The 25,406-nt window shown below is 39.7% G+C and overlaps 1 protein-coding gene across 2 annotated transcripts in view; it reads left to right on the plus strand.

The window, feature by feature from the left end:
• Cow (Proteoglycan Cow) overlaps nucleotides 1–25,406 on the plus strand; it is a 362,273-nt gene that overhangs the window by 323,380 nt on the left and 13,487 nt on the right. For both annotated transcript variants that reach the window (XM_076391853.1, XM_076391854.1), the window contains one exon: nucleotides 13,422–13,648. In XM_076391853.1, the coding sequence (XP_076247968.1) occupies nucleotides 13,422–13,648 (227 nt within the window). The remainder of the gene's footprint in view (nucleotides 1–13,421; nucleotides 13,649–25,406) is intronic.

Raw genomic sequence — 25,406 nt, forward strand, 5'->3', positions numbered from 1 at the left:
GCGTCGCCTTCGAAAATCGGCCGAAAAGAGCAGTTAATTCCGAAGCCTGGTGTAGGTGATCGGATCTTTCCTTCCGTATTTAAGAACAGGTTCGTCTCTTTCACATGCCCGATAAAGCAGATTTCTCTATCTGCAGATAACTCAATGTAATGACGCTCGTGTGAATTCCACTACTTCACTTTTATGAAATTTGAATTATGGCTATTAGTCACTTTTTCGACAAATGCAAGGAATTCTGATTATAATGCAATATTATATGCACTCAGATGAATTCTAGTGCATATTATAGTATTGTATGTGAGAAAAATACATTTATCTTATATAATTAAGTTAATTAAATCTATATAGTTTACAATTTCTCCCTATCTCAGGGATTCTTCTACTTCCATAGTACCTTCTTACTATTTATTACCTGTAGTTTCTTTTTTATTTCTGAAATAGGTATCAGGGTGTTTTTTTTCGGATGGATGGGGAAAGCTTGACCTGCGTCGAACTGCCGTAAGTTCAGGTACGGTGGAAAACCTCGGATAGCTCGGAAGGAGATAGGAAAAGTCGTGGACGCGCGGAGAAATCTAGCCTTCACGGCAATGCAATAACGAAACGTCGAGTATCTTCCACAGGTGCTTATTGTACAATTAATCTAGACCGTGCAGTCGGCATGGTAACGGAAGATTTCACAGGTGTTCGGTATTCGACAACAAACACGCGTCCTGAGGAAATTAGCACGCGCGGACTCGCCCGTTAAAAAATTTGTGTCGGCGTAGAGATACCGAATTAAAGCGAGAACAATTGAGACGAATTACACGATACCGCAATATTCGAGGATGCCCTGGAGGAAACCGGAATCGTGCCTAGTACTACAGCACCCCGTGCTCGATAATTGAGACGAAGGTAATCTGTGCAGTTTACCCTAATTACACTGGTGTCGAATCAGCTCTTTATTCGTCAGCGTGTCGGCAACGAGTGACAACGCTCAGTACGTGCGCATGCGACCCCTCCAATTCGAGGCACGTTCCTGCCCCGCGCAAGCGCTACAGTCCCTCGGCGTACTCCCTATGGTCCAGGCGCGTATGCGAGAAGCGGGGCCCCGCTCCTCTCTGACTACGATACGCATTTCTTCGGTATCGTGGAGGCTTCCCCAAGACTTCCTATGGCTCCGACCGCCTGGGCAATGATCTTTGGGCTCGCCTTCACGCTCACCTTCCTCTGGAGCCACTGTAGAAGGGCAGCACCGCGAAACCATCCCTTGGCTCGTAGTTGGCAGATTTTCTCTCCACTCTTCTAGTCCACCGCGGCGGCGGCAAGTCCCTCAACTCCGGGAGTGGAGGGCCCCTATACCATCCAGTGTTGATACGGCGCCTGAATCCGGAAACTGCACGGCCAGGGGACAAGGGCAGCCTCGGGTTCCCTCAGGTTCTTCTACGGCCCTGAAACGTCGTGCATACTCAGCACGGAGGCAGCCGAAATTAGCAGCGATTCGAATTCACGATATTTTCCTCCAGGAGGCGTCTTTCGGCACGTGTACCGCAAGGGAGCCGTACGGTCCTCCTTATCACAGATTCACGAAATTCGCTAAATCCGGGGACGGTGCTATGCGCAACGTCACACAGGATACTAAACCACTGAGGGTGTGTTAGTTATATTAATTTAATTCTTAAGCATTATTCAACTGTTATATACGAATATTTGCAGCATATGCATTTACATTGCACAGAATAGCATAACTGGAACTGTCTCATAAAAAGACATTCTTCGAGTTGTCCACCATTTCTTCCGTGCGAAACAAACCTTCCTAAATTACTAATTGAATTCAACATTTTTCTCAGCGGCCATAGAAAGAATGTTGTGGGTGTTTCTGGAAAAGAGAAAATGATAGATGCTAGACAAAGACAAAAAATAGTTTCGTCTATTCCCAGCTAGATATTTAGGTAGAAAAGACCTTTCACGCAAGTAAAATGCCTTGAAGTATCGAAATAATACAATCATTCGGTGTCAAACTTTCAGTGAACGTTCTAGAAACACATCGTCTTGCTTTGGCAGGTTATATAAAATCACGAGTTTTTAGCAGATGTTTCAAAACGTATACGCTTCAATTGTTTTAGAAAATATTTTCTTTAAAATATTCTTTTGTTTTTTTTCTATTATTATCTTATTTAGTTTAATTTATTTACTTCAACTTATATTATCTTCTTATTTAATTATATTATCCACTTTTTAAGTTTTTCTCGCCGTAAAAATGACAGCTAACCACCATTGCGTTTCATGCCAAAAATTCATTAAAAAAGTTTCAGGGCAAAGTCGACATATTTTATCGATAGAAAATGCCGAATGATGCTCGCAGACTTTGCTAAAAGAACTTTATTCTGATGATGTGTTATGTAATATATGTCAGGTTCCAATACACAGAACGGGAAATGATGCTAGTGCTAGAGTTGAAACACTACCCACTTCCACGTTGTTACGTCCTAACTAGATAGACGATCGTCTCGAGCAGCAAAGACCGACCTTATGGGTTCTTACACTTTTAAAGTGCTGAAGCACAACTGCATTACATTTATCTTGGGAGTGAGTGAGTAAGGGGCGAGGAGGAATGAAAAAAAATGAGCAGATAGTAGCACTATCCTATGATTAAACAATTTTATATATAGGGTATTCAGCTACAGGCGGGAAAAATTTTAACGTGCAATTCTAGAGGTTAAACCAAGAGAAAAATAAAGAATGCTGATTCAGTGTTCAGGGCTTCGTTAATGATTTATAAGGCAAATCGAAACATTCCCTACGAGATGTTGGAATAGAAAGGACTAATGTGTTCATCTTTCCATTCATTTTTTATCCAATCCACGCGCGCTAAGAGTGTAGAACAGAACTATAGGAAGTTTACACAAATATTTCGGAAGAATCACACACAACGACAACACGTTAATTCCGTATTTGTGGCACTCATATTCTTAATCACTGTACACAATAACATAATTTCACTAATCATTAGTACTCATAGACTGCTTGTCGAATATTCGAATATTTACAATTATAATAAATAATTAGAAAATTCGGTTTGGTTATTCACGCAATTCACGCTCACACCCTATACTTCCAAAGAATGGAGTAATTGATGCGTTAATAATTGGTACGTAAACGAAACTGACGTAAGATCAGTTAGCATCACAAGATCTCAACAATAGATGCACCGATTTCGATGAGTATAGGCTTAATCAAAAGATCGCACCAACATTACATTGCGATAGTACCACTGAATTTTAGTTCTGAGTTACGGCTCAAATGATATTCACGATTAATATTTCCCATTCGCAGAACTTCAGTAAATACGTGCGGTCTTGCCGCCTACGCCCCGCATATGCTTTGTGTCGCAACACTACCGTACCGCTCGATAAACTGTATCGATTTTCAAACGCAACGTGTACTCGCAAAGCAGGAAAACAGATCGTACAAAACAAATATAAATAAGTGTGCTCTCGAGCAAGGTAAAATGTGTACAATAAATTTATTAACTAATTATCTGTAATTCTTAAATCTCAGAATTGAGAAGTTAAGTGTTACTTAATCTATAACCGTGAACTAATTTTCTACTCGTGCAAATAAAATAGTCGCAGATCTATAATGACAGTAAGGCCTTTTCACACTGATCAAATCGATCATTGTCTCACCTCCATGCGAGAGACTTTCTTCAAAACGAGTTGTGATAAAGTCTATGTAATATTATTATAAAATTTTTGGAAAGAATAAAAAGGGAATTTCTATTTGCGAAAGTATATAATTACGTGTATATTATTATCACACATGCAATATACTTTAGTTATAATTTATTCAAAAGTCTGTCGTTGAAAATAAAATGCGACGTAAAATTATGTACCAGAAAAAAATACTCCATAGGATAAAATAAATATTCAACATTTTTATCTCATAACTACTTCAAGAAAATAATAGACAAAATAGATTTACTGTTTTTTATTTTCAATATGATATTGTACGTTAATTTTTTATATTTGCAATAGTTTTTAAGAGCTAAAGGTAATCGTATGAAGTTTTTCAAACTTGATTCTTGTGTAATGAAGGTCGCATTGAATATTATATGTAGTATTACATATCCACAAAACATACTGTTGGAACAGTGAGTCGTCGACATCCGGCTCGCCGTCGCCTGAATCCCGTGCACTTCAATAAACGACATTATAGTTTCCTTCGTTTCTTTATAAATATTGGAAATATAAAAATTATTGTACGTTACTTATAAAAAAAACATTTAAAAAATTTTGTCTTTCATTTTTTTTTCAAATAGTTATCGTTTGTGAAAGAACGCTAGTCCATGGTATTGCAAACATCCTGTACAGAAATATATGACTAGCTAGCGTATGGGATTGCAGATATTTATGCAGATTTCTGTTTTCATACACAAAATTAGAGAAATGAAACTTAATTAAAGGCATGTTTCACCCTTTAAACATTATGAAATATGTTTCAATAATATCAATATTTTTCCAATATTATCCGAATTCTATCCGTTTTTGCACACTGAAATTTCTCATAAATGCATAAGGATTCGCAGTCTATTTATAAGATACTGTTACGAGTACCCGGTACACACTTGGGTACTTATTAAAGTAAAACAGTGTTCTCGCTTGCAGATTATCGATTAGAACAGAAAGTGTGAAAAGTACGTGACAAAGAATTGACAAAAAAGATTACGTTACAAAATGTTCATTATTATTACACAGAGTGATTCTCTTGCCAGTGGACGCAAAGGCAGTGCCACCGCATAAACAACACGGTTATAACACTGGGTCTGCATACGTGATCTCACGATGCGTTTTCACCAGTACTCAAGTAGTCGATACCGTTCCAAACCCAAGACTATTGTACGCATACATGTGTGAACTACAAGCGATGGTTCCTTATTAAAGTGCAGAGGAAAGAAGAAAAAATCACTGCGAAATGTTCTGAATATCCAGAGAGAAGATTGCGTATGAATATGTATCTGTTGTTGTAGCTCGTGTAAAGACACGTGCGCTTAGCAGCAGAAACCGCGGAGTCTTAATACCTCCGCGCCGAGCTAAGCGAATTCACAAGAATCGGCAAAACGTGACGGCTTCGGCCACCCCCGTTTTGCCTCCAAAACGAACGCGGATCATGGAAATGATCGAGGAACGCGGCGCACTTTGGTATAGCCTGTCCAGCTAACCGCACGCGACAGTATCAGAGCTAATTAGTGTTGAATAAAAAGTAGTCAAGTACACGGTGAGTCCCAACTCTTTAACCTGGCCAAGGACCCAATCATCCTATCTCCTTCCCACCTGACGGTGATCGGAGGTGGAGCACACTAGCTCTCACCAACGAACGGGAGAGGAGCAACACTGCACTTACCTTTACAAAAATTTTTTCCATAGAAGATGTTGGAAATGGTCTCCTCCGAATATTTTGTAGTTTTCTATTCATCTTTTCAAATTGTCAAAAACATGAATTAGCGTGTCCTTCGTGATACTGTTTATTTCCTCGCGTATACTGTTTTTTAAATCCTCTATAGCGCGGGGTTTGTTTATGTAAACGCGTCCTTTGAGATATCCCCACAAGAAAAAGTCAGGTGGTATCAGGTGTGGTAATCTTGGTGGCCAAATATTTTTGGAAATGACTCTATTATCAAAATACGTCTGTATTTCTCTTAACCCCTTGACCTACGTTTTTCTTTCGTAATTTCATCACCTTCATTGCCGATCTGAAACGGGAATCTATCTTAAACTGCCAACCACAGAGCACCCATTAAGCGAACATAGACTCCTCACGCGATAATGTGTGATCGGTTACGTGTAAAATATTCTCATCACGCGTTATCGCGTAATCGGCAGCGAAGATACAGAAAAAATACACGAGTCTGACTCATTGTTATAGGTCAAGGGGTTAAACTACTGGCAGACGTGAGTCATGTTGCTCTATCTTGCTGAAAGTAGCCTTCTGTTAACTCATCATCAGTCAGTTAATTTGCAAAATCGTTAAATATCACATTAATGTCTGTCAGTGAATTTAGTATTGCGTCGAAAAATATTGGCTCAGTGATCCTTTGGCGAGACACGGCACACCATACTCTAATTTTTTGCTAATGTAACTGTTCCTGAAATACATGATGTGGGTTTTTTCCCGCCCATATACGGATATTTTGAGAATTCATATACCCACTTAAATGAAACCATCTTTCGTCGGTAAACCATGTTATATGTAATACATTCGGATTTTCCAGTATAAATCGCTGAACACGCTTTCCATGATCTGGCGGTAGCAACTCCTGAACTGTGGACTTCCGATATGCGTGAAGATGAGCCTGTTTAGCAACTCGTTGGCACGCTGAATACGGAAGTTCTAGTTGTTGCGACAGTTTTCTTTAGCGATGTAGATGGAGATATTAGGAACCGTTTTTTCACAGTTTCTACGATCCCTTCAGGCATTTTTCGGCCATTTCCATATTGGTTTAGGACACTATCGGTGATCTCAAACTCCTTAATTAATTGTCTTGAGGTTATACTCGAAATAAAAAAGCGGTGCCTGAAAAATATGTTCGTATGTTATAACGTTTGTTCAGGATGGTTTTGTTATACAGGGTGTAACAAAAATGTCGCAGTTCCTTAAAAGGGGTGATTCAGGGGGTGATTTAAAACTACTTTTTCCTTAGCGAAAATGTAAGCTGAGGCTTCGTTAATGAGTTATTAACCAAAAACACCGGCCAATGAGAGCACGAGTTTGCCGTCCGAGCGACTGTGGTAGCGTTGGGTACGCGCTGGGCGCTACGGTTGTTCTCCGAACAAGAAAGTCGGCATGCGTCGAAGGAAATAGCATTTGTATAAAAATATTTGCATAACGTATAAACAAAAAAGCAATGCAACAAAAGAAATGAACGGAGAATTGGAGAATTAACGTTGAAGATAGAAACGTGGAAAGTAGTCTGCGTTAGATTTAAAAAAATAATAATCATTAATGAATTAAATGCAATTCATCTGCAGTTTCTAAATCTGTGTCACTAGGTCACTGTACCGATCCTGGTCATCGACTGTTGAAATGGTTTATGGTAGGGTAGAATTTTTGCAAAGAAGCTCCTTGTACCCCCACGTAGTTTAAGCACCTCAGACCTTCCTTGTTCGGACACTCCGAGATCATGTCTCGTTCGAAACCAAAGCAATAAAGCCATAAATTACCTAAAAGCATGCCCCTGATCTCTGCTAAGGTGGTTAGACTTGCCCTAACAACTCGACAAATGGTGCTAAAAATTTGTTTCTTATTCTTCGGGGACGAAAAAGACTTTCTCTTCTTCGCGGACCCTTTTGGACCGATGCACGATGTGTCTGTTTTCTGTCTCGAAGCATTGGATACGTAGACAGTAAAAGAGTAGGGTGAGCGCTTTTGTAAAACTGCTTGTTGGTGCTCGTTGCGCACTTCTGCAAAGCACATGTTTTCTTGACAGATACTGATTTTTTTCTCTCTCAATCTTGTGGTCCTAGTGAAAGTTAACTCATAATAGAACGATCGGAAACTATGTGAGGGTAGAAGGAGCTTCTTTAAAAAAATTCTACCCTAGCATAAATCATTTCGACGGTCGATGACCAGGATCGGTACAGTAACCCAGTGACACAGGTTTACAAACTACAGGTGTGTCTGCAATACAGGTTTGTATTGATTTTTCGTTTATACGTTATGCGAATAAGAAATTTACGTATTCGTGTTTTTACGTTTGTAATGTCCCTAAAGCGATGCTACGTTGTCCATGGAAGAGCGGCTTTCCGATGGACGAAAAGTGGGGTTCGTGTGGCGTGCGGTTAAGGAGTTAAAATCCAAAGCTTAGATCTTTCTTGACATTAATTTATTCAGTAAAACCCTATTCTAATTCTAACGTAAATACAATACTAATGCCTATTCTAATTCGTTAAATATTTATAAGAACAAATAAGGTTAATTATTATGTACAGACGAGGTTATGTTGATCGTAATCGTTATGCGATATACTTCGCGAGAGTTAGGTTATGTGTCTATGATTCGTGAATAGAAATTAGGTTATGTGTCTAAGCTTTTACATTCGTGTACAAGAGTGATTATGCAGTTATTAATTAATCCGTATTAATTGCGGTAGAGGATCCTCTGTATTAGACGATACGCAGTGTAAGTGTGTGTGTGTGTGTGCAATAGATCTTGTCTCGTATGCCCTGGTCGCTGCCGAAGTTATAGATGGCTATAACCTAAGAGCGGTCTCAAGGTTTCATGAAACATATAATCTTTGCTTGATTGTCTAAGCATCCGTAAGCCCTTCGTTATCTTTTCTACATCAGTCGCTACCTTAGAGAAAAGACTCTTCAGGAGCGGTCTTAGAAATGCGTCCGACTTAGAATGGCTTCTAGCGCTTGTTGGCAAGCGATTCGTCTGCTTACGGCAAGCACGAACTCTATATTAAAGGAGCATCAATTACTATTTGGTAGAACGGTCGCTACCCCTAAAGGAGCGGTCTGGATCTTTAGTATCTCAGCTATCTCCAAGATGTCGCCCGTACTGCACTTGCTTAGAATCGTCGTAGTGCACCTGTCATAAAGCTACTCAAGATTGAACCTGTAAAGGAGCATCGAATACTCTTGATCTCTGGAAAACGGTCGCTACCCCTAAAGGAGCGGTCTCGATCTCACTGGACGAGTATCTCAGCTGCCTCCCAGATCTTCGTCTATTCGCAACTTGATGCCAGAGAGAAGTGTGTTCCTGCTGCTTTCGCAGCTCCTTATATACTCGCCAGTCGGAGTTCGCACATGCGCAGTTGTTCTAATTCTAATGGCGCTCTTATTCTAATAGTGACTGTTTTAATATGAAAACGTACGAAATATGTTATAATTATATGAGAATGTAATTAAAATCTATAATATATAATGTGTGTCGTAATACAAAAATGTTTATTAGTAATTGGATAACCGAATACGCGCTATTATACAGTTATAAGATAGAAATAGAAAGAGATAGATATGTTTACAATAAGATGGAGAGAGACAGCGATAGTAGAGAGAGATAGAGTGAAATAGGAAGAGACAGAGACAGAGTCTTGGGGCGTTACACGTTGCACGTAGTTTTCCTCAATTCTAAGTAATTATTCACTTTAAGTGATAAACAAAAAAAGGACTCGGTATTATTTATTATGTCGCTTTTAGTTTTCGTACTAATGCTATTTTCTTCGATGTATGACGACTTTCTTGTTCGGAGTACAACCGTAGCATCTAGCGCGCGTACCCAACGCTACCGCGGTCGCGCGGGCGGCAAACTCGCGCTCTCATTGGCCGGTGTTTTTCGTTAATAACTCGTTAACGAAGCCTCATGTTACATTTTCGCTAAGGAAAAAGTTGTTTCAAATCACCCTCTGAATCACCCCTTTCAAGGAACTGCAACATTTTTGTTACACCCTGTATATAAATAATATAACGCAAAATAAAATTGTACACTTTGGTAGAAGTAAATGAAATTAAAAATTCTATAGCTGAATATCCACAACACGCACCAGCAGGGAGTCTATAACGGATTAAGGGTAACCAACATAATCGTAAAACATAAGAACTCTGTAATAAACATTCCCACTATTTGTTTATCTCCTAACAACTTATTCAGAAAAATCATAAATTATTATAAACTTATTCACTAGAAACTTACAACATGCTAATGCTTTGGTAAAAATATCAGCTAATTGTTCTTCCGAACGCATAAAATGTAAAACTATTACTTTCGCCTCTATTATTATTCGAATACAACAACTTCGTTAACCAATTCCTTCATAAAAGTACCAAGCTACACAATCTCTATACTATATTATCAATCCACCACACACCATGCTCACATACCCCCTCGTTGAACGTCTAGTATCTAAATCGCCCACAAAATCGGCATCCAAATACATTAATAATTTAAACCTGTTCCCACTGTATTTTATACCACTATCTTTAGAACCTTGTATATACCGCATTATCTGTTTTAATACTTTTCAATGCACAGCCTTCTAATTATTTAAATATCTACTTAGCTGATTAACTGAGAATGAAATATCTGGACGCGAAATATTAGCTAAAAATAATAAATCACCCACTAGTTGATGAAAAGGCATTTCCTTGACTTCTGTGTCTTGTGAGTTCTGATCAACATTTACCAAAATGCCTGGATCCATGGGAGTTGCCTTTGCTTTACAGGTCTTCATGTTAAATTTGCTTAGAAGTTTACATACTTAATGATTTTGAGTGAAAGTCATCTCCTTTAAACGTTTATTTTGCTTAATTTCCATGCCTAAAAAAAACTTAAGGGTTTTATAGTGTAGCGGCTTTGCCGTTGCTACTCCCTGCAGTATTTTGCGGAGCGATTAGGCAGGTAAAGCGGGTTTTCCCCAATATTTCGTGCCCATATCTGGTAGCCAGACTTGGACGAAGTCAGCGAGGGTTTTTCCGCTGGTGACTTGAAAAGAGTGTCCTACGCGTAGACTAAGGGCAAATAAATAGCCTGTGAAAAGTGGCGACTGGGCCATTGACTGACTCGCTCCACAACCGTGCGCTTCGCGAGGAATCTTGTACGTGTCACACTCGAACAATAAATTAGTGCGTGGGTTTAGTAAAAATCGCTACTTATTCATTTACCCACAATAGTAATTTTAAAATGCAAGTTGAGCTCATTCAAAATCATATCAATGGTACGCACATCTTTGCTCATAATTAAGCCATCATCCACATAAAGAGCCATATAAACATCGCTACTTTCAAAAAAAGTATGAAAGATGCATTTACCTGCATTGTTCCAACGTCTGTATGATTGTTTAAGCCCATATAGGCTTTTGTGTAATTTATATACTATAGAACTATCAGTTTTAACAAAACCTTGAGACCGTTTCATATAAATACCTTCAGACAGATATCCATTTAAAAAGGTAGAAATAACGTCAACTCATAACGTCAATTTCTAAATCTTTTGCTGTAGCTAGCGCTAATGATAGTCTTAAGGAGTCATATCTAACAATAGGTGGAAAAGTCTCATCATCTCAGTCTACCCGCAATTGAGTTTGGACCCTTGATGGCAATCGTATAACCCATATTATGAGTGAGAGTCTACCTGCTGCGCTGTAAGACTTATGTATATAGGGTACAACATGTATACATTAAAATATTTCAAGGGGTGGTGGAATAGTCCAACTGAATCACAAAATTCAAAATTACTGTAAGATCGTTTTGCAGTAAGAATGCGTTAAAGTTTACATATTTTGTGACAATGTCACGATTAGTGGCGCCTACCACGCCGAGGCTCGACATACACACATGAAGCGGGTAAAGGATGTGCGCAGATAACGGTTTCTCGTCGCGGCCGTGACATGGCTATGCGTAACTCGCGCTGCTCAAGAGCGCGATAAGACGCATGGAGCCAGAGTCGCGACATGCATGAGAACGGTGGCTCAACGCACAGATCACACAAACGAGTATCCTGCCCGCAGTGGTGTGCGACGCAACTCTATTTTTTGGGACTTCATTTTCCAGGGGATTCGTACAAGTCCACGCGCTTCCGGCCTGGTCTTCTAGCTGAGGCTTTTCCTCGATCGCTATCAGCCAGAAACGTTGTTCTGAGCGCTGGGTTATCCGGCCGCAGTAGTAACACGTCGTCAGTGATAGCGTGCCCAACGCACTCAAGTCTCCCTTGTGGCCTGCTCAGGAACGCGGCTCCGCCTTCCCGGTAGGAGACTTTTCCTCGTCTCCTTAGTCTTAACCAGACCCCACACTACCGCCTAAACCGTCCGCGATCCACCAAACCCGCACCAAGCACGTTAAACCGCACCCGCTCTAGTGGCCGCATTAATAAGTCGAATCTCTTGGCACCCGATTGAGTTGAAAATCCTTCCGAACTACCGACGCTCACAATCTATACGGTAGACTATTAGTCGGAAGATTTTTTAATTTTGCAGATATATTAAGGTGGAGCAATGCAAGTAAAAACTCATGGTACATTTTGTTGTATCTCTTACGGTTTAATGTTTATGAAGGTTTAAGAGTCAAAAATATTTGTGATAAACACACAAATGAAATGTAGACCTAAGGACCAAAGTGTAGACCAACAGTCAGCTGTTCAAGTATGATCCAGTAGTCGAAAAGATAGCGACCGTTTACAGTAGGAGTCTCACTGAAGGACAACCTTCTCAAGTAATCGAATGGTCTAAGTAAATGGACTCCTTCATGGGATGTTATGGAAATCGTTGCTTGTGTTGAATCGGGAGTTATAAGTATAGTTTCTGGCATAAGCTTGTAATTTCGTCGAGAGTGGGACACTGACTCCTCTGTATACAATCAACGACCCTTTTTGCGTCCGGCATTAGGAACTATTTTGCTGCCGAGGTTTTCCATGAAGAGGTAAGCCGGTCGATAGGACTGCAAGGACGTTCGTTTACACAGTAGTTTACGTCATGGAAAGTTATATGTATATCATTTTAATTCTTGTCAAAAATATCAAACTTCGAGGTCGATCTGACATTTAAGTTTCAACAGCGAGTTATGTCATGTGTGGATAAAGACATATACTGTTAAAACAATTTCCGTTGAAATTAGTTCAGTGTTAATAATGTATTGCTCTTGAACACTCAATGCACACGTCAACATCTGGGTATCTTGTGGCATGTTGCTTATTTACTTTTTCTGTTGGTCGAACTCGTTTTGTTACTTCTTGATGGAATTAAATATTACATGGTCTAGAGGGGAATTTTCCTCATTGAATATAGAGCCCAATGTCGAGAAGGATACGCAACCTTTGCGCATAACAGAATTTTACTAGACTGCAACGTCTACGCTTATAGCTTCTCTTGACTTACGGTAGTAGTTTGAGCGAACCTAAACCGGCTTTTCAAGCCATAACAAAAATGACGGCTACCCTTGCGACGCCTTCAACATTGTCGGTTGCTGATAAAACATACGTGTCAAATATTTCTTATTGCTTTACAAATTTGCATAGACTGATGAAAATAGGTGTGTTTGCCGATTGCAAAGAGTAGAGTGTTCTGCTACCGAATTTTGAATTTCACTTGTTTAATAACAAATGTCGTTACGAAGTCTCAACATGTTTGCGAAGGAGTAGTTTAATAACAAAATGTTACCAAATAGTAATAGCTAACGTGCTTTCCGTGCCAGGTATTCCATTAACTGATCGATAAAACTGATCGAAATCTGTGTCTTAAATGCTGTTTACTTATTCCGTGGTCGAACCACTTAGACACGATACCACGAGATCAGTAGAATCTTTTTAACGAGTGTATTATTGTTATTGTACACACTTGTACAGTACATAACGGGTTATTTCAAAGTCATTATGTTTGTTACATTTATCTGTTAAATACGTGAATAATTATCATTAAAACTAATTGTTACTATCTGCATGTATATTTTCAGAGATGTTTTTGTAAGCAGTCCTGAGTGGTGTGGATGTTTCTCAAAAGCTGAACGTCCTTGTATTGCTATACAAAAACGATCATCTCCCGACAATGCACCCGCATGTGACTCTCAAGGTTATTACCGTAGTACCCAATGTCATCACGGTATTGGGATTTGTTGGTGCGTAGATCCCCATGGAGTCGAAATTGCAGGTACCAGGACACGTGGCAATAAGGAAAATTGTGGTAAATACCTTTACTGTGTATTATAATTTCTGATATACTTACATGTAAATACAAATACAAATATGGTTAGCTGAGTGGATTACTACTATTATACAGTATCATTTAATTTGCTTTAAATGATTTAGAGACAAATTTTTGGAATTTATTACCTTTGTAAAATTAAACCTTTTGCTGCTTAGTCCGTACAATGTACCGAACGTACGGATAGAGCGAACGGTGTTCTTAAAGTTTAGGCTGTACAATGATGTATGGACAAAGTAGAGTGCGATTTCTATGTTCAGTTTTCATGATGCATTTACATGCCGAAAAAAGAGCAGGATTATATAGCAACTTCCTACATCATCCTACGGCTGGTCAAAGCCAATTTTGTTTAGTGCGTTTTTCATCTTATGTCAAAAACAAGTATACCAAAGTAATAATCTCGTATTTCATTGCACATGCTATGTTGGAACGCAATATGCTTTCTTCAAGCGCAGAAGTTTAAATACACGATCACAATCAAGATCACAATTGAAATTATAATATGCAACATGCGGCATTTTAGATGAGGCAACAAATCCTGAAAACAAAGCATTTTATGAAAAAAGATTTCCAACAAAAGATATTGGATTCCCAAGGGCAAAGATAATTGCATTGATGTCTTTTTTTTAATTTTGTGAAGATGTGGCAAAGTTTCCATAAATTATTGCAATAGACAAATAAACAATAAATCAACAAATGAACAAATGAACAAATAAAACCAACCAAGAAATAAACATGATAATAATCAAATTAATTAAAAAAACTTCACTTCACGGAATCGTGCCATTTGTAATTCAACGGTAAAATCAAGGTTTTGAGCACGCTTGCCGTAAAATAAAATTATTTCGATTTTTTCCGTGGTTGTGTATCTATCCATAGATATTCATTGCAATTCAAACTGACTCTGATTATTAAACTCATTGTTAATAAATAGTAATTTTAAACTTATTTTTACATTGATGACGTATGTCAAATTGGCTCCTAATACTGGTGGTGATGCACGTCAAATTGATTTCGTATCACTATAATACGGATGACTTGACATTAAAGTGACTCCGTATCTAAAGTGGTGACTTGACGTCAAATTGACTCCGTATAAGTACTGTAAATGTTTATTAATCTTATAGTAAAATGTATTGTTGCGTTATTGTTAGGTATATAGAAATAAAATTCATTATTGTAATTGTATTAACAACAAATATATTTTATTTATGAAATGCTATGAACGTAATAAAATTATCTAGATGAGAACAAATAATACCGTCTTAATATAAGTAGAATATATCTCTATTTAGAGATGTGTCACTGTTCAGTCCTAAGGACTTTGTTGAAAGTACACCGATTTCTAGACGTATAAGAACATTGTAAAACCCGTACCATCAGACCTATACCTCCAGTGATGTTAGGATTTGGACCATTTTTTAGTTAAAAACAACATCTGTTTCGGCTTATAATCGAAGTTTAGCCCTAGCAATTATTTTCTAAACGATCACCTTTCGACTCTGCGTCGCGTTTATGACCACCCCCAATAAACGCAGGACACCGCGCGTTCCGTACCGTTAGGTCAGGGTTTTTCCACCGATCGCGAATTCCCTGACCACAATTTTTAGCTGCGGAAAATGTAAGCAGCCCCGCACCAATAGAAATTAGTCAAGCTCCTGATTGGTCGACCGATGCCAACAAGAATCAGTATATAAGAGAACTTTTGTAAAACCAAATATTCAGACATTATTCAGACGTTATTCAGACATTATTGATACATTATTGAGACATTAGCGAGACACTATTCCGACATCAATCAGACATCAGACATTCACCATTCATTCGTGACACGAATACTCAAACACGCAACGTGATCTGTAGAAGTGTTATTAACTTATTAAGTGTTGTTATTCGTTAACAAATCGATTCTTTCATCCACGACCTGGCACTTTCCATGAGGATCTCAATCAAACCGATTGAGTCATCCAGCGACCCGTGCATCGCCACGATCAAACGTATTGGGCCTTACGACCCCGATAGACTCCTAAATTGCGGTGCATAAGGGACGCAACAGTCACATTGATGTTATGTTACTACTAGCGATACGGAGTCAATTTGCCGTCAAGTCACCACTATTAGCACGTAGTCAATTTGAAGTCAGGTCACCACTGTTGATATAGAGTCAACTTGACGTCAAGTCACCACTAATGATATTGAAATAGTAGTCACCACTTGAAAGTTATACATGCCTTACATTACAGAATAGAACCTTATTGATTGTAAACAAACAGGCTTTGCTTACGTCTTCTTGTTACGTCTTATTTACATTCAAGCATTTGTACGAATGATGAGGTAAAGAAATTGCAGAACGTTATTATTACTCAATTGAACATAGCAAAAATTACTTATTTTTTTCTCATTTTAAAAAATGAAGATAACCTTCAACTGATCTTGAAGTCGCACATAAAATTAAAAAATATTAATGCAATTCTCTTTCTTCCTTGAAATGGAATAACTTTTATTTGAAACATTTTTTCATAGAACGTTTTGTTCTAATGACATCTGATTGTTTCAAATGCCACATCCTGTATAAAACTCATTGTTAGTTCAACTGAACACACATATTGGCCAACTAACACAAATAAATTACCAGATCCGCTTAACGTTTTTAAGAAAGAACTTAACTCCAAGGTACATCGAAGTGAATTCTTCATTTGACGGCATCTCTATGTATTAAGCTAACTAACTGGATTCATTATCTAAAAGCCATCAATATCACAAATTCTGTTTTAATGCTTCTGAAAACAAATAAGGATTTTAATATTGCAATAAATTGTGTCTCTCAACCTTGAAAATGCGGCCTGCGCCTCTACTCTCACCATTGGAAGTATCTTGACTTCGTAAGGATTTAAACCACTGAAAGAAGGAAATTTAGAAAAACTTTGTAATGCGTTCCCGTTGCATAGAATATGTTAAAAGATTCTCAGAAATTCATAATCAAATCCTGCAAGGATATTTGGTTGAATCAATTTTACAACTACACAGAGACATTTCAATTGAAGAAGAACGAAGAAGAGGTTTATCAGAATTCGCGGGAAACTTAAAAATAAAGATGTACCATTTATTTTCCTCAAAATGACTAAAGATTTGTCAAGAGCTATTAAAATAAATACGGCTGTTCGATGTGAACTCGGTGAGTAACGGCAACTAAAATTAGAAAAGATTAATGCGAAATCTATCTAGAATGCAGCATCGAGTTTCCTTTTACAAAAAATCTCCACAGCCTATCGTATCTATTGTAAAAAGACTACTGAAAGGCTACATGTCGTAATCGAAATCATTTGTATGCGTCTAATCTATATTCACAAAATGTGTCAACCGATAATTCATTGCAAAATGAAAATTTTCATAGAAGCAACCAATCTTTCTCAAGAAATACATATAACATGAACTGTAACGTAATGTCAAACGTAATGACTACGTCAATGTTGAACGAAAACAAAGTCAAAGTAAATTGAATACTATAAAACCACTAATAGCTAATGTAAAGGAACAAGGTTCAAAATCGAGATTAAATAAATATAGGTTTATTCAAAAGAAAAGAAAAGATGTAAGTTTATAAAACGGAAAATATGTAAGGAACGACGGAATAACGTTCGCACCTCGTGGCCGTTTCTTCGCGACGCTCTCGAAACAATGTCCTCTGTCTCCTGATTTCTGACTACCACCGGACACATACACATTCACATACACAACGCCTCTCCAACGGTTTTGCCTCGCGTGTTTTTTCCCGCGTCGCTCGACTTCGGCGATACCTCGCGACCACATACGTGTTTGCACACGCACACGTACACACACATACACACACGCACACACAACGGGATTCGTCCATCCTACATTCGGCCGTCCTGACAATTAACATCTGCCCTCAGATGTTCTGATCTTCCTCTCCTGCATCCGAGGAGTCTCTTTCTTCGTCGTTGCTCCATGGTTTCATTGAGTCTGCTGCAGTAGTCGTTGTGTTAGGCCCTTCATGCTCACCGATTTTCCGTACCACGTAACGATCGTTTTTCAGGACTCTTAGTACTTCATAGGGCCCCAAGTATTTAGGGTATAATTTTAAGCCTGAACCGAATTGTGTCCTACGGATCGCGACCATTTCTCCCACCTCATACCGTTTGGCCGCAGTCTGCTTCCTGTTGAAGCCTTTTCGATTTTCCTCCTGGACCTTGAGGATAGCCTGCTTCGCATGCTTTCTCAACTCCTTCCGATTTTCCTGGAACATGCCTCTCCATTCTTCCTCGATAATCGACCTTACCGATTGGTTTTCTTGGATTCTCATCGGCACACCGAATAATAGAGTAAAGGGTGAAGTATCGATGCTCCTGTTTGGCGTCGCATTTAGATATTTTTGGACCAGTTCGAGATAGCAATACCATTCTTCAGGGTTAGGTGCGCTCATTTTAGTCAGTAGTGGTATCAGAGTACGGTTGACCCTCTCAACTTGCCCGTTCCCTCTCGGCATTCCGGTGGTGATTTTCGCGTGTTTTATGTTCTCCGAGTTGCAATATTCTTCAAATGTCCGTGACGTGAAGGCTGTTCCCCTATCGGATATTATTCTGTACGGGTTCCCGAATGTCGACGCCTGTTTACGCAAGTGCCCTAAAACCTCGGCAGTGTCTGTCGACCTGGTCGTATAGAGCCAAACAAACTTTGAAAAACCGTCTACAACTACAAAAATGAACCTATATCTTTTCTTAGTCGAAGGCATTGGACCGAGATGGTCTACGTGATACGTATGTAAAGGGACCTCGCCCTTGTCTATTGGATGGAGCCACCCTTCCTGTTTTCCCTGCTTTCGATTTGCGAGAATACAATCGATACAATTACGAATTACTTTTTCGACAGTCTTCCTCATCTCTTCGAACCAATAGTCCCGCTTTACTAACTTTTCTGTTTTATCCGCCGCGAGGTGACCCTGCTCGTGAACCCTTCTTACGATTTGTTTTTGTAGCGCTCTGGGTACCACTACTAATACATCGCCGTCCACTACTCTATACAGCAGGTCGTTTTTTACTAGAAATCCCGAGGCTTCGCCCTCACGAATTTTTTCTATAATCGCTCGCACGTTATCGTCTGCACGCTGTGCCTTTTTTAATTTGAAAATAATTCCTTCCTCGCTCTCACTTACGACTAGCACCGTATGTAAAGGGTTGCGGCTTAGAGCGTCTACATGTGTCATATTCTTACACGAACGATGTTCGATTGAGTATTGGAACTCTTCGAGGAGCAGTGCCCATCTAGCTACTCTTACATGTAAATATGATTTATTCATTGTCATTGTAAATGCGCGACAATCTGTAACAATTTTGAACTGTATCCCTAACAGGTACACTCTGAATTTGCGTAGCGATTTGATGATCGCCAACACTTCCAACTCGTAACTGGGGTACTTCTCCTCGGCGGGTGTGGTTTTTCCGCTAGCATAGTAAACGGGGTGAAATGCTCTATCTTCGCTATCGCGTTGCATTAGAATAGCGCCATATCCCATAGCCGACGCATCGGTGTGCAACTCCGTTTCCGCGGTCGGTTTATACAGTCTAAGAACCGGCGCGTTGCACAAAATTGCCTTAAGTCGCTCGAACGATCGCTTTTCTTCGCAACCGAAATCAAATTTGTTGTCTCTTTTCAAGAGATTGGACAACGGCCTCGCTATAATTGCGTATTAGGGAACGAATTTTCGGAAGTAACCCGTCAAACCAAGAAAGCCTTGTACTCCTTTTGAATTAGTTGGCTTCGGAAATTTCGAGACGGCCAACGTTTTGGCTACCGACGGGCGAATCGTTCCGTTCTCGACCACGTGCCCCAGATAATCTATACGCGTTCGTATAAATTGACATTTCTTCCAGTTTATTATGAGTCCGTACTCGGCCGCGGTGTTGAATACGCGTAGAAGGTTATCTATTCCGCTTTCCACATCATCCGACGGTACGATTAAGTCGTCCATATAGACGAGCACGATTTTCAACGCCATTAGATCCCTGAAAATCGTATTGATGAATTTCTGGAAAATTGACGGCGAATTACACAGACCGAAGGGGACTTTGAGGAACTCGTAGTGACCGTTTGGAACAACGAACGCGGTGTATTTACGGCTTTCTTCGTTTATTGGGACGTGAAAAAATCCGTTCTTCAAATCGAGTGTACTGTACACGCGTGCGCCTTCTAATGCGTCCAATTGATCCTCGATCAATGGCAACGGGTATCGCTCTCTAATAATCTTTTGATTTAGTTTCCTATAATCAATGCAAAGCCTACTCGTCCCGTCCTTTTTTTTCACTAAAACTACTGGGCTAGCGAAATCCGAGTTGGACGGGCGGATTATTCCTTCCGCTAACCATTTGTTGACCTGACTATCCACCTCCATTTTTTCCGACGGCGATAGGCGCCTCGGACGATGATAGACGGGTTCCTCGTCTTTCAAAATTATATTCATCTCAATATCAATACCGCGCGTCTTACTCGGCTTATAGTTAGTCACCGCGTCTTCTATTCTTTTGCGGTGCGCTGCATTCACGATATGCGACAGATCAACTTCATTGGTTTCGCTATTTTCCTCAACTACGTCTATTTTGAATATCTCCGGCAAGCCGTCGTATTGCTCGCTGTTCTTTTCCGGACATGAAATAGAAACATTCCCGTCTTTAATGTGCAGCTCTACTTTCTGTAAAAAATCGTTGCCAATCAGGAGATCTGGCCGCATTAACGTGTCCGGAACAACATGCAGCGTTATCGCGTGAACGTTATTATCTATGTTTACTTTCTCGGAGATTTCGCCTAACGTATGGATTTCGTCGGATCCTATTCCCCGAAATTTAAGAATGTTCTTACCTAACGTGGGTGCACCTATTTTAATGTACTGTTCCGCACGAATCAGGCTTAAATCACTGTCTGTGTCGATCAACGCCACTATCTTGTCGTCTCGTAGCTTCACTTCCTTGAAGTTCTTCTTGACGGATGCATGGCTGGTACTGCAGCTTTCTTTCGATGCACTCTTCCGCTCGGGGCAGTCCGCTGCTATATGTCCAAAGCCGTTGCAGTTGAAACACCTCGTACCCTTCCGTGAATACGGACACTTCGTACCCAGATGACTCATGGATCCGCAGTTGTAGCAGCGCTTCTCCTCAGTAAGCCGATTCGATCCTTGCTTCTTACCCTCGCTTTCCGTCGGACGTTTCGATTTCGGTTGCATGCCCCTCTTCATGGGCTCGTACAATGCGAATTTTTGTTTGAGTTCACTAATGTTCGTTGCCCCATACAGAATAGTCTTATTCACTGGTTCGTCGTGAATTCCATCTATGATGTACTGTATCGTTGCGCTCTTTTCTACCCCACCTCGTGCGGCTATATCACACATCTTGTAGATGTATTCTTGATACGTTTCGTGGGGCTCTTTTCTTCTTTTCGTCAATTCTCTATGAATTTTGTACGTATCCACGGAGCTTGAGAATTCCGCTATTAGGGCTTTTTTCAACCTTTTCCACGTCTTGCCACATTTCTCGAACTGGACGAATAGCTTTGCCGATCCTTTTAGGAGCCTCTTGCAGTAAATAATTTTCTGGATGTCTGTCCATTCGCACAGCTCCGCCAGCTCCTCAAATTCTTCTATCCAGCAGCTTACGTTGGTTGAATCGTCGCCGCTGAAAGCCTTGATAGATTCTTCCACATCCTTGAAAGACAATGCCTGCTTGGGCCTGTCAGCCGGATCTTCGTCACCATCGTAATATTCGTCGCTAGATTCTCCGTCTCTCTCCGTGTTCTGTGCAAGGGCGCCTTCCAGTCTTGCGGCTAATACAATCTTCTTACCTCGAACACTGAGTCCCAATTTTCTCAATTGTTCCCTTAATTCTTCCAGCTTCATACTTTCTATGTCCACTATTGGCTTCCCTGTGGCCGTCGGCGGATTAACTAATACCGGATCTTTGCTCGTAGTCGCCATAGTGTTTTGTATGTTACACTTCGTCACACTTCTTTACACTTCTTTTCACTTCGTTACAATTCTTTACACTTTCACGTCGTTTTACCGTCGCGAAGATCTTAAAACTTGCCTACGTCTGATTAGATCCCGGACGAGCCCCCAAAATTATATAGGTTTATTCAAAAGAAAAGAAAAGATGTAAGTTTATAAAACGGAAAATATGTAAGGAACGACGGAATAACGTTCGCACCTCGTGGCCGTTTCTTCGCGACGCTCTCGAAACAATGTCCTCTGTCTCCTGATTTCTGACTACCACCGGACACATACACATTCACATACACAACGCCTCTCCAACGGTTTTGCCTCGCGTGTTTTTTCCTGCGTCGCTCGACTTCGGCGATACCTCGCGACCACATACGTGTTTGCACACGCACACGTACACACACATACACACACGCACACACAACGGGATTCGTCCATCCTACATAAACAATAATTTGCACATTTTCAAAGCGACACCTTTGATATGAAACGGGACGCGAGCAGCTCGAGAAGCCGGTGAGGATAGATATATATCCAAAGAATATAGTGGTTAAACAGTAATCAGGAAGTCACTATGATCAGTTTCACAGACGAACTTAGAATAAATTAGGGTGTTGAGGAGGTTGGCAAGTGAAAACAGACACTTGATGCAAAATCAGGATGCTGTAAGGAGGTTGGATGACGTACAAACGAAACTGGTGTTACAGGTAGCTGTAGCATGCAGACGAACTTTCGTGGACGAACTCGAATAAATCGGGGAGCCACTATGTTGGATACAGTTTTCTTTGGAAGTAAAGTGTTCGATTTTACAACTTTTCGTAGCACGGTTCGAACGAGGAGCCGATAGTCGTCCAGAATCGTGGGAGTCAGGCGTCGGAAGGTTAGGAAATCAGTATTAAGAAGTGAAACAGATAGTCGTACTGGGTGTGAAACACGAGACTCAGAAAGATTCGATGGAAATACAATTACCTTTATTATGTCCTTTTGGTATACTTTCGGTAGCGCGTCTGGGGAATCGGCACCGGAACGCCGGTTTGTGGAAATTCGTGGCGCTGTCGGAACCGGTCACGCGAACATGGAACGTTCGAGAAGAATATGCGCGGCATATTCGAACACAAGGACATGTAGACGAATCTGATGTGGAATCAGAGAGCTGCAGGAAATGTTAGTAAACCTCATAACTTGTTAATTATTATACAATTATCATTGTTGAAGCTTTCGAGTGTAAGCCATGTCCGATAGGAAGAGATTTCCGACGTTTCGCTAGCATTGCAGCTGGCTTCTTCAGGGGGTCGAAAGACACACTGAAACTGAAGTTTGTCTGGTACGGTGCACTACTTAAGTGTTGTTCATGCATCACTGAGCGTCAATAATAAGGTGTTCCGGTTCATTGGGCACCAATGGTGTTGTTTTTTAATTATACAGCTGGACAATTAAAAAACTGGGAGGAGGGAGCTGCAGATTGGGTTCATGTGGCAACCAGTATCCCTGTTGATGTCATTAGGATGCTTCATTATCTCCAACGTTTCCCGGTGTTTTCGAGGGAAATAGCCTTTAGTCTTGGCTAGGACTTTCATTTCGTTGAAGAGTATCTTGTGTCCTGTTGCCTTTTGATGTTCTGCAACAGCGGATTGTATATATCCCAATCTGGTGCAGCGCTCATGTTCTTTGAGCCTTGTGCTCACGCTCCTCCCACTTTTACCAATGTAAATTTTGCCACATGAGCAAGGTATCTTGTATACTCCTGCCGATGAAAGCTGTGGTTGAGGATCTTTAGGGGAGGTGAGCATTTGTCCGATCTTCGTGTGTGTAGTGAAAATGGTCTTTATATTGTGTTTTGTGAGGATTCTGCTTATGCGGTCAGTCGTACCCCCTATGTACGGGAGGAAGGTGGTATTATGTTTGTCACTATTGTCTGGTTTGGATTTTTTGTTGGATGGGTTCATGATCCTGTTCATGGTACGGTTTATTTTGTATTTGGAGAAGCCATTTTGTTGCAGACTGGTTGTAATGTGTTGTAATTCCTGGGGGAGGTGTTCCTTCTCATTAATGTTGATGGTTCAGTGTATTAAGGAGTTTATTACTGAATTTTTCTGCGATGGGTGGTGGTGGGAGGAGGCGTGTAGGTATCTGTTGGTGTGTGTTGGTTTTCTGTAAACCTGATGTCCTAGAGTAAGAATTTTAGAATTTTATGTGAATGTTCTTCAAACGTATTTGTGCATTCAATTTTTACCATAATTATATTTCAATTCAAAAAAGGAGAAATATCATTAATATATTTGTTAAGGTTTCGCCGAATCAATAAAAGAAAACACTCCGCAAAATTATTAAATATCCGATATAATATTAAAACTAGGTATTACAAAAACCCCCAAAGTATAAACCAGAAAAACACGTGCCTATACATGGCGTATACAATTACTGAGAGCATTAACTATGCATAAAAACTATGAGCGACACGATGCGCATCGATCCACATCGATTAACTCACCACCTTACGTTGATATTATGCAAATCGATCGTGCCAACAATATTAAAATGAAAAATCTTATTAAAATATCCACTAATAAAAAGACTGTATTGTCCCATTGTGTCATTAATTGACTTCATACAGTCGAGAACTAAAAGATACGTACGAGTACTATCTTGAATTTCCTCCTATTAGATGTGTCGTTCGGTTCGGAATAAGCGAACCGAGTTATAACGTGCTTCGAATATTCGGACTAATCAGGAAACTCAAAGAAACCGAACGTTTCGTTAAAACGAATCGATTAAGAAAAAAATGAACTAAACGGTTCGAATGAACTATATTTACTACCCTTGAAAATTATTCGGTTTTTGTCGAACCGTTAAGTTTTTTCAAGACCCCGAATAAATTCGAAAATTCAGTTCCGGTTCGATTAAAATTTAGAACTATTTAAATATTCAAACATTCCCGACACCTCTACTTCTTATATAATTATGGTAGTTTGTAAATTGTGAGTAATATGTAAATGTTACAATGATCAATGAAAAGAAATATAAACATACAAAGATAGAGACTAATCAGAATGTTGAAAGAGATTGTAATGTTAAATCTTGATGGTACGTTTTTTTTTAATATCAACCTACGAAGAGCAGTTCCGATATAATAGTAAGATTATGTATGAAATACACAAAACATGTTGAAATTAAAGGATTTAGAAATACAACTTCCAATTGCATATCTCATTTAAAAAGAAAGCACAAAGAGAAAACAGTGTTAAAGTATAAAGAATATGTTAACTCTAATAGGAAAACTGAAATATGAACAGAATCGTGTAACAATTTCTCGCAACAAGAATTTGACATACAAAGATTTTGCCAACAATGATTTTCCACTGATACACATCTTTTGTTTCCCGCGTATAAAGAAAAGAATTTTAACTTCTTGTTCCGCAGCTCTACGACTTGATCCAAAATTCATATCGTTCAATACGTAAGTACGCAGCACATCTATATCACACAATGATAAGGCGAATACTAATCAGTGTACATAATAGAAATCGATAGCTTCTATGTATACATTGTCAGCGAAACTTGGTAACAATGAAAATATTTGGCGGTCAAAAGATTGCCGGTAAAGCACGGTATCAATGAAAACATCTGTCGGTGAAATGATTGTCGATATGGTCATGATCGAGGATATTACCATATTTGGTAATATTTTCTCCGAGCTGTAGCACCCTTTGTCCATTCAATCATAGAAACAGCTGT

This window comes from Calliopsis andreniformis, unplaced genomic scaffold (assembly GCF_051401765.1).
Source record: "Calliopsis andreniformis isolate RMS-2024a unplaced genomic scaffold, iyCalAndr_principal scaffold0133, whole genome shotgun sequence".
Taxonomy (NCBI): Eukaryota; Metazoa; Arthropoda; class Insecta; order Hymenoptera; family Andrenidae; genus Calliopsis; species Calliopsis andreniformis.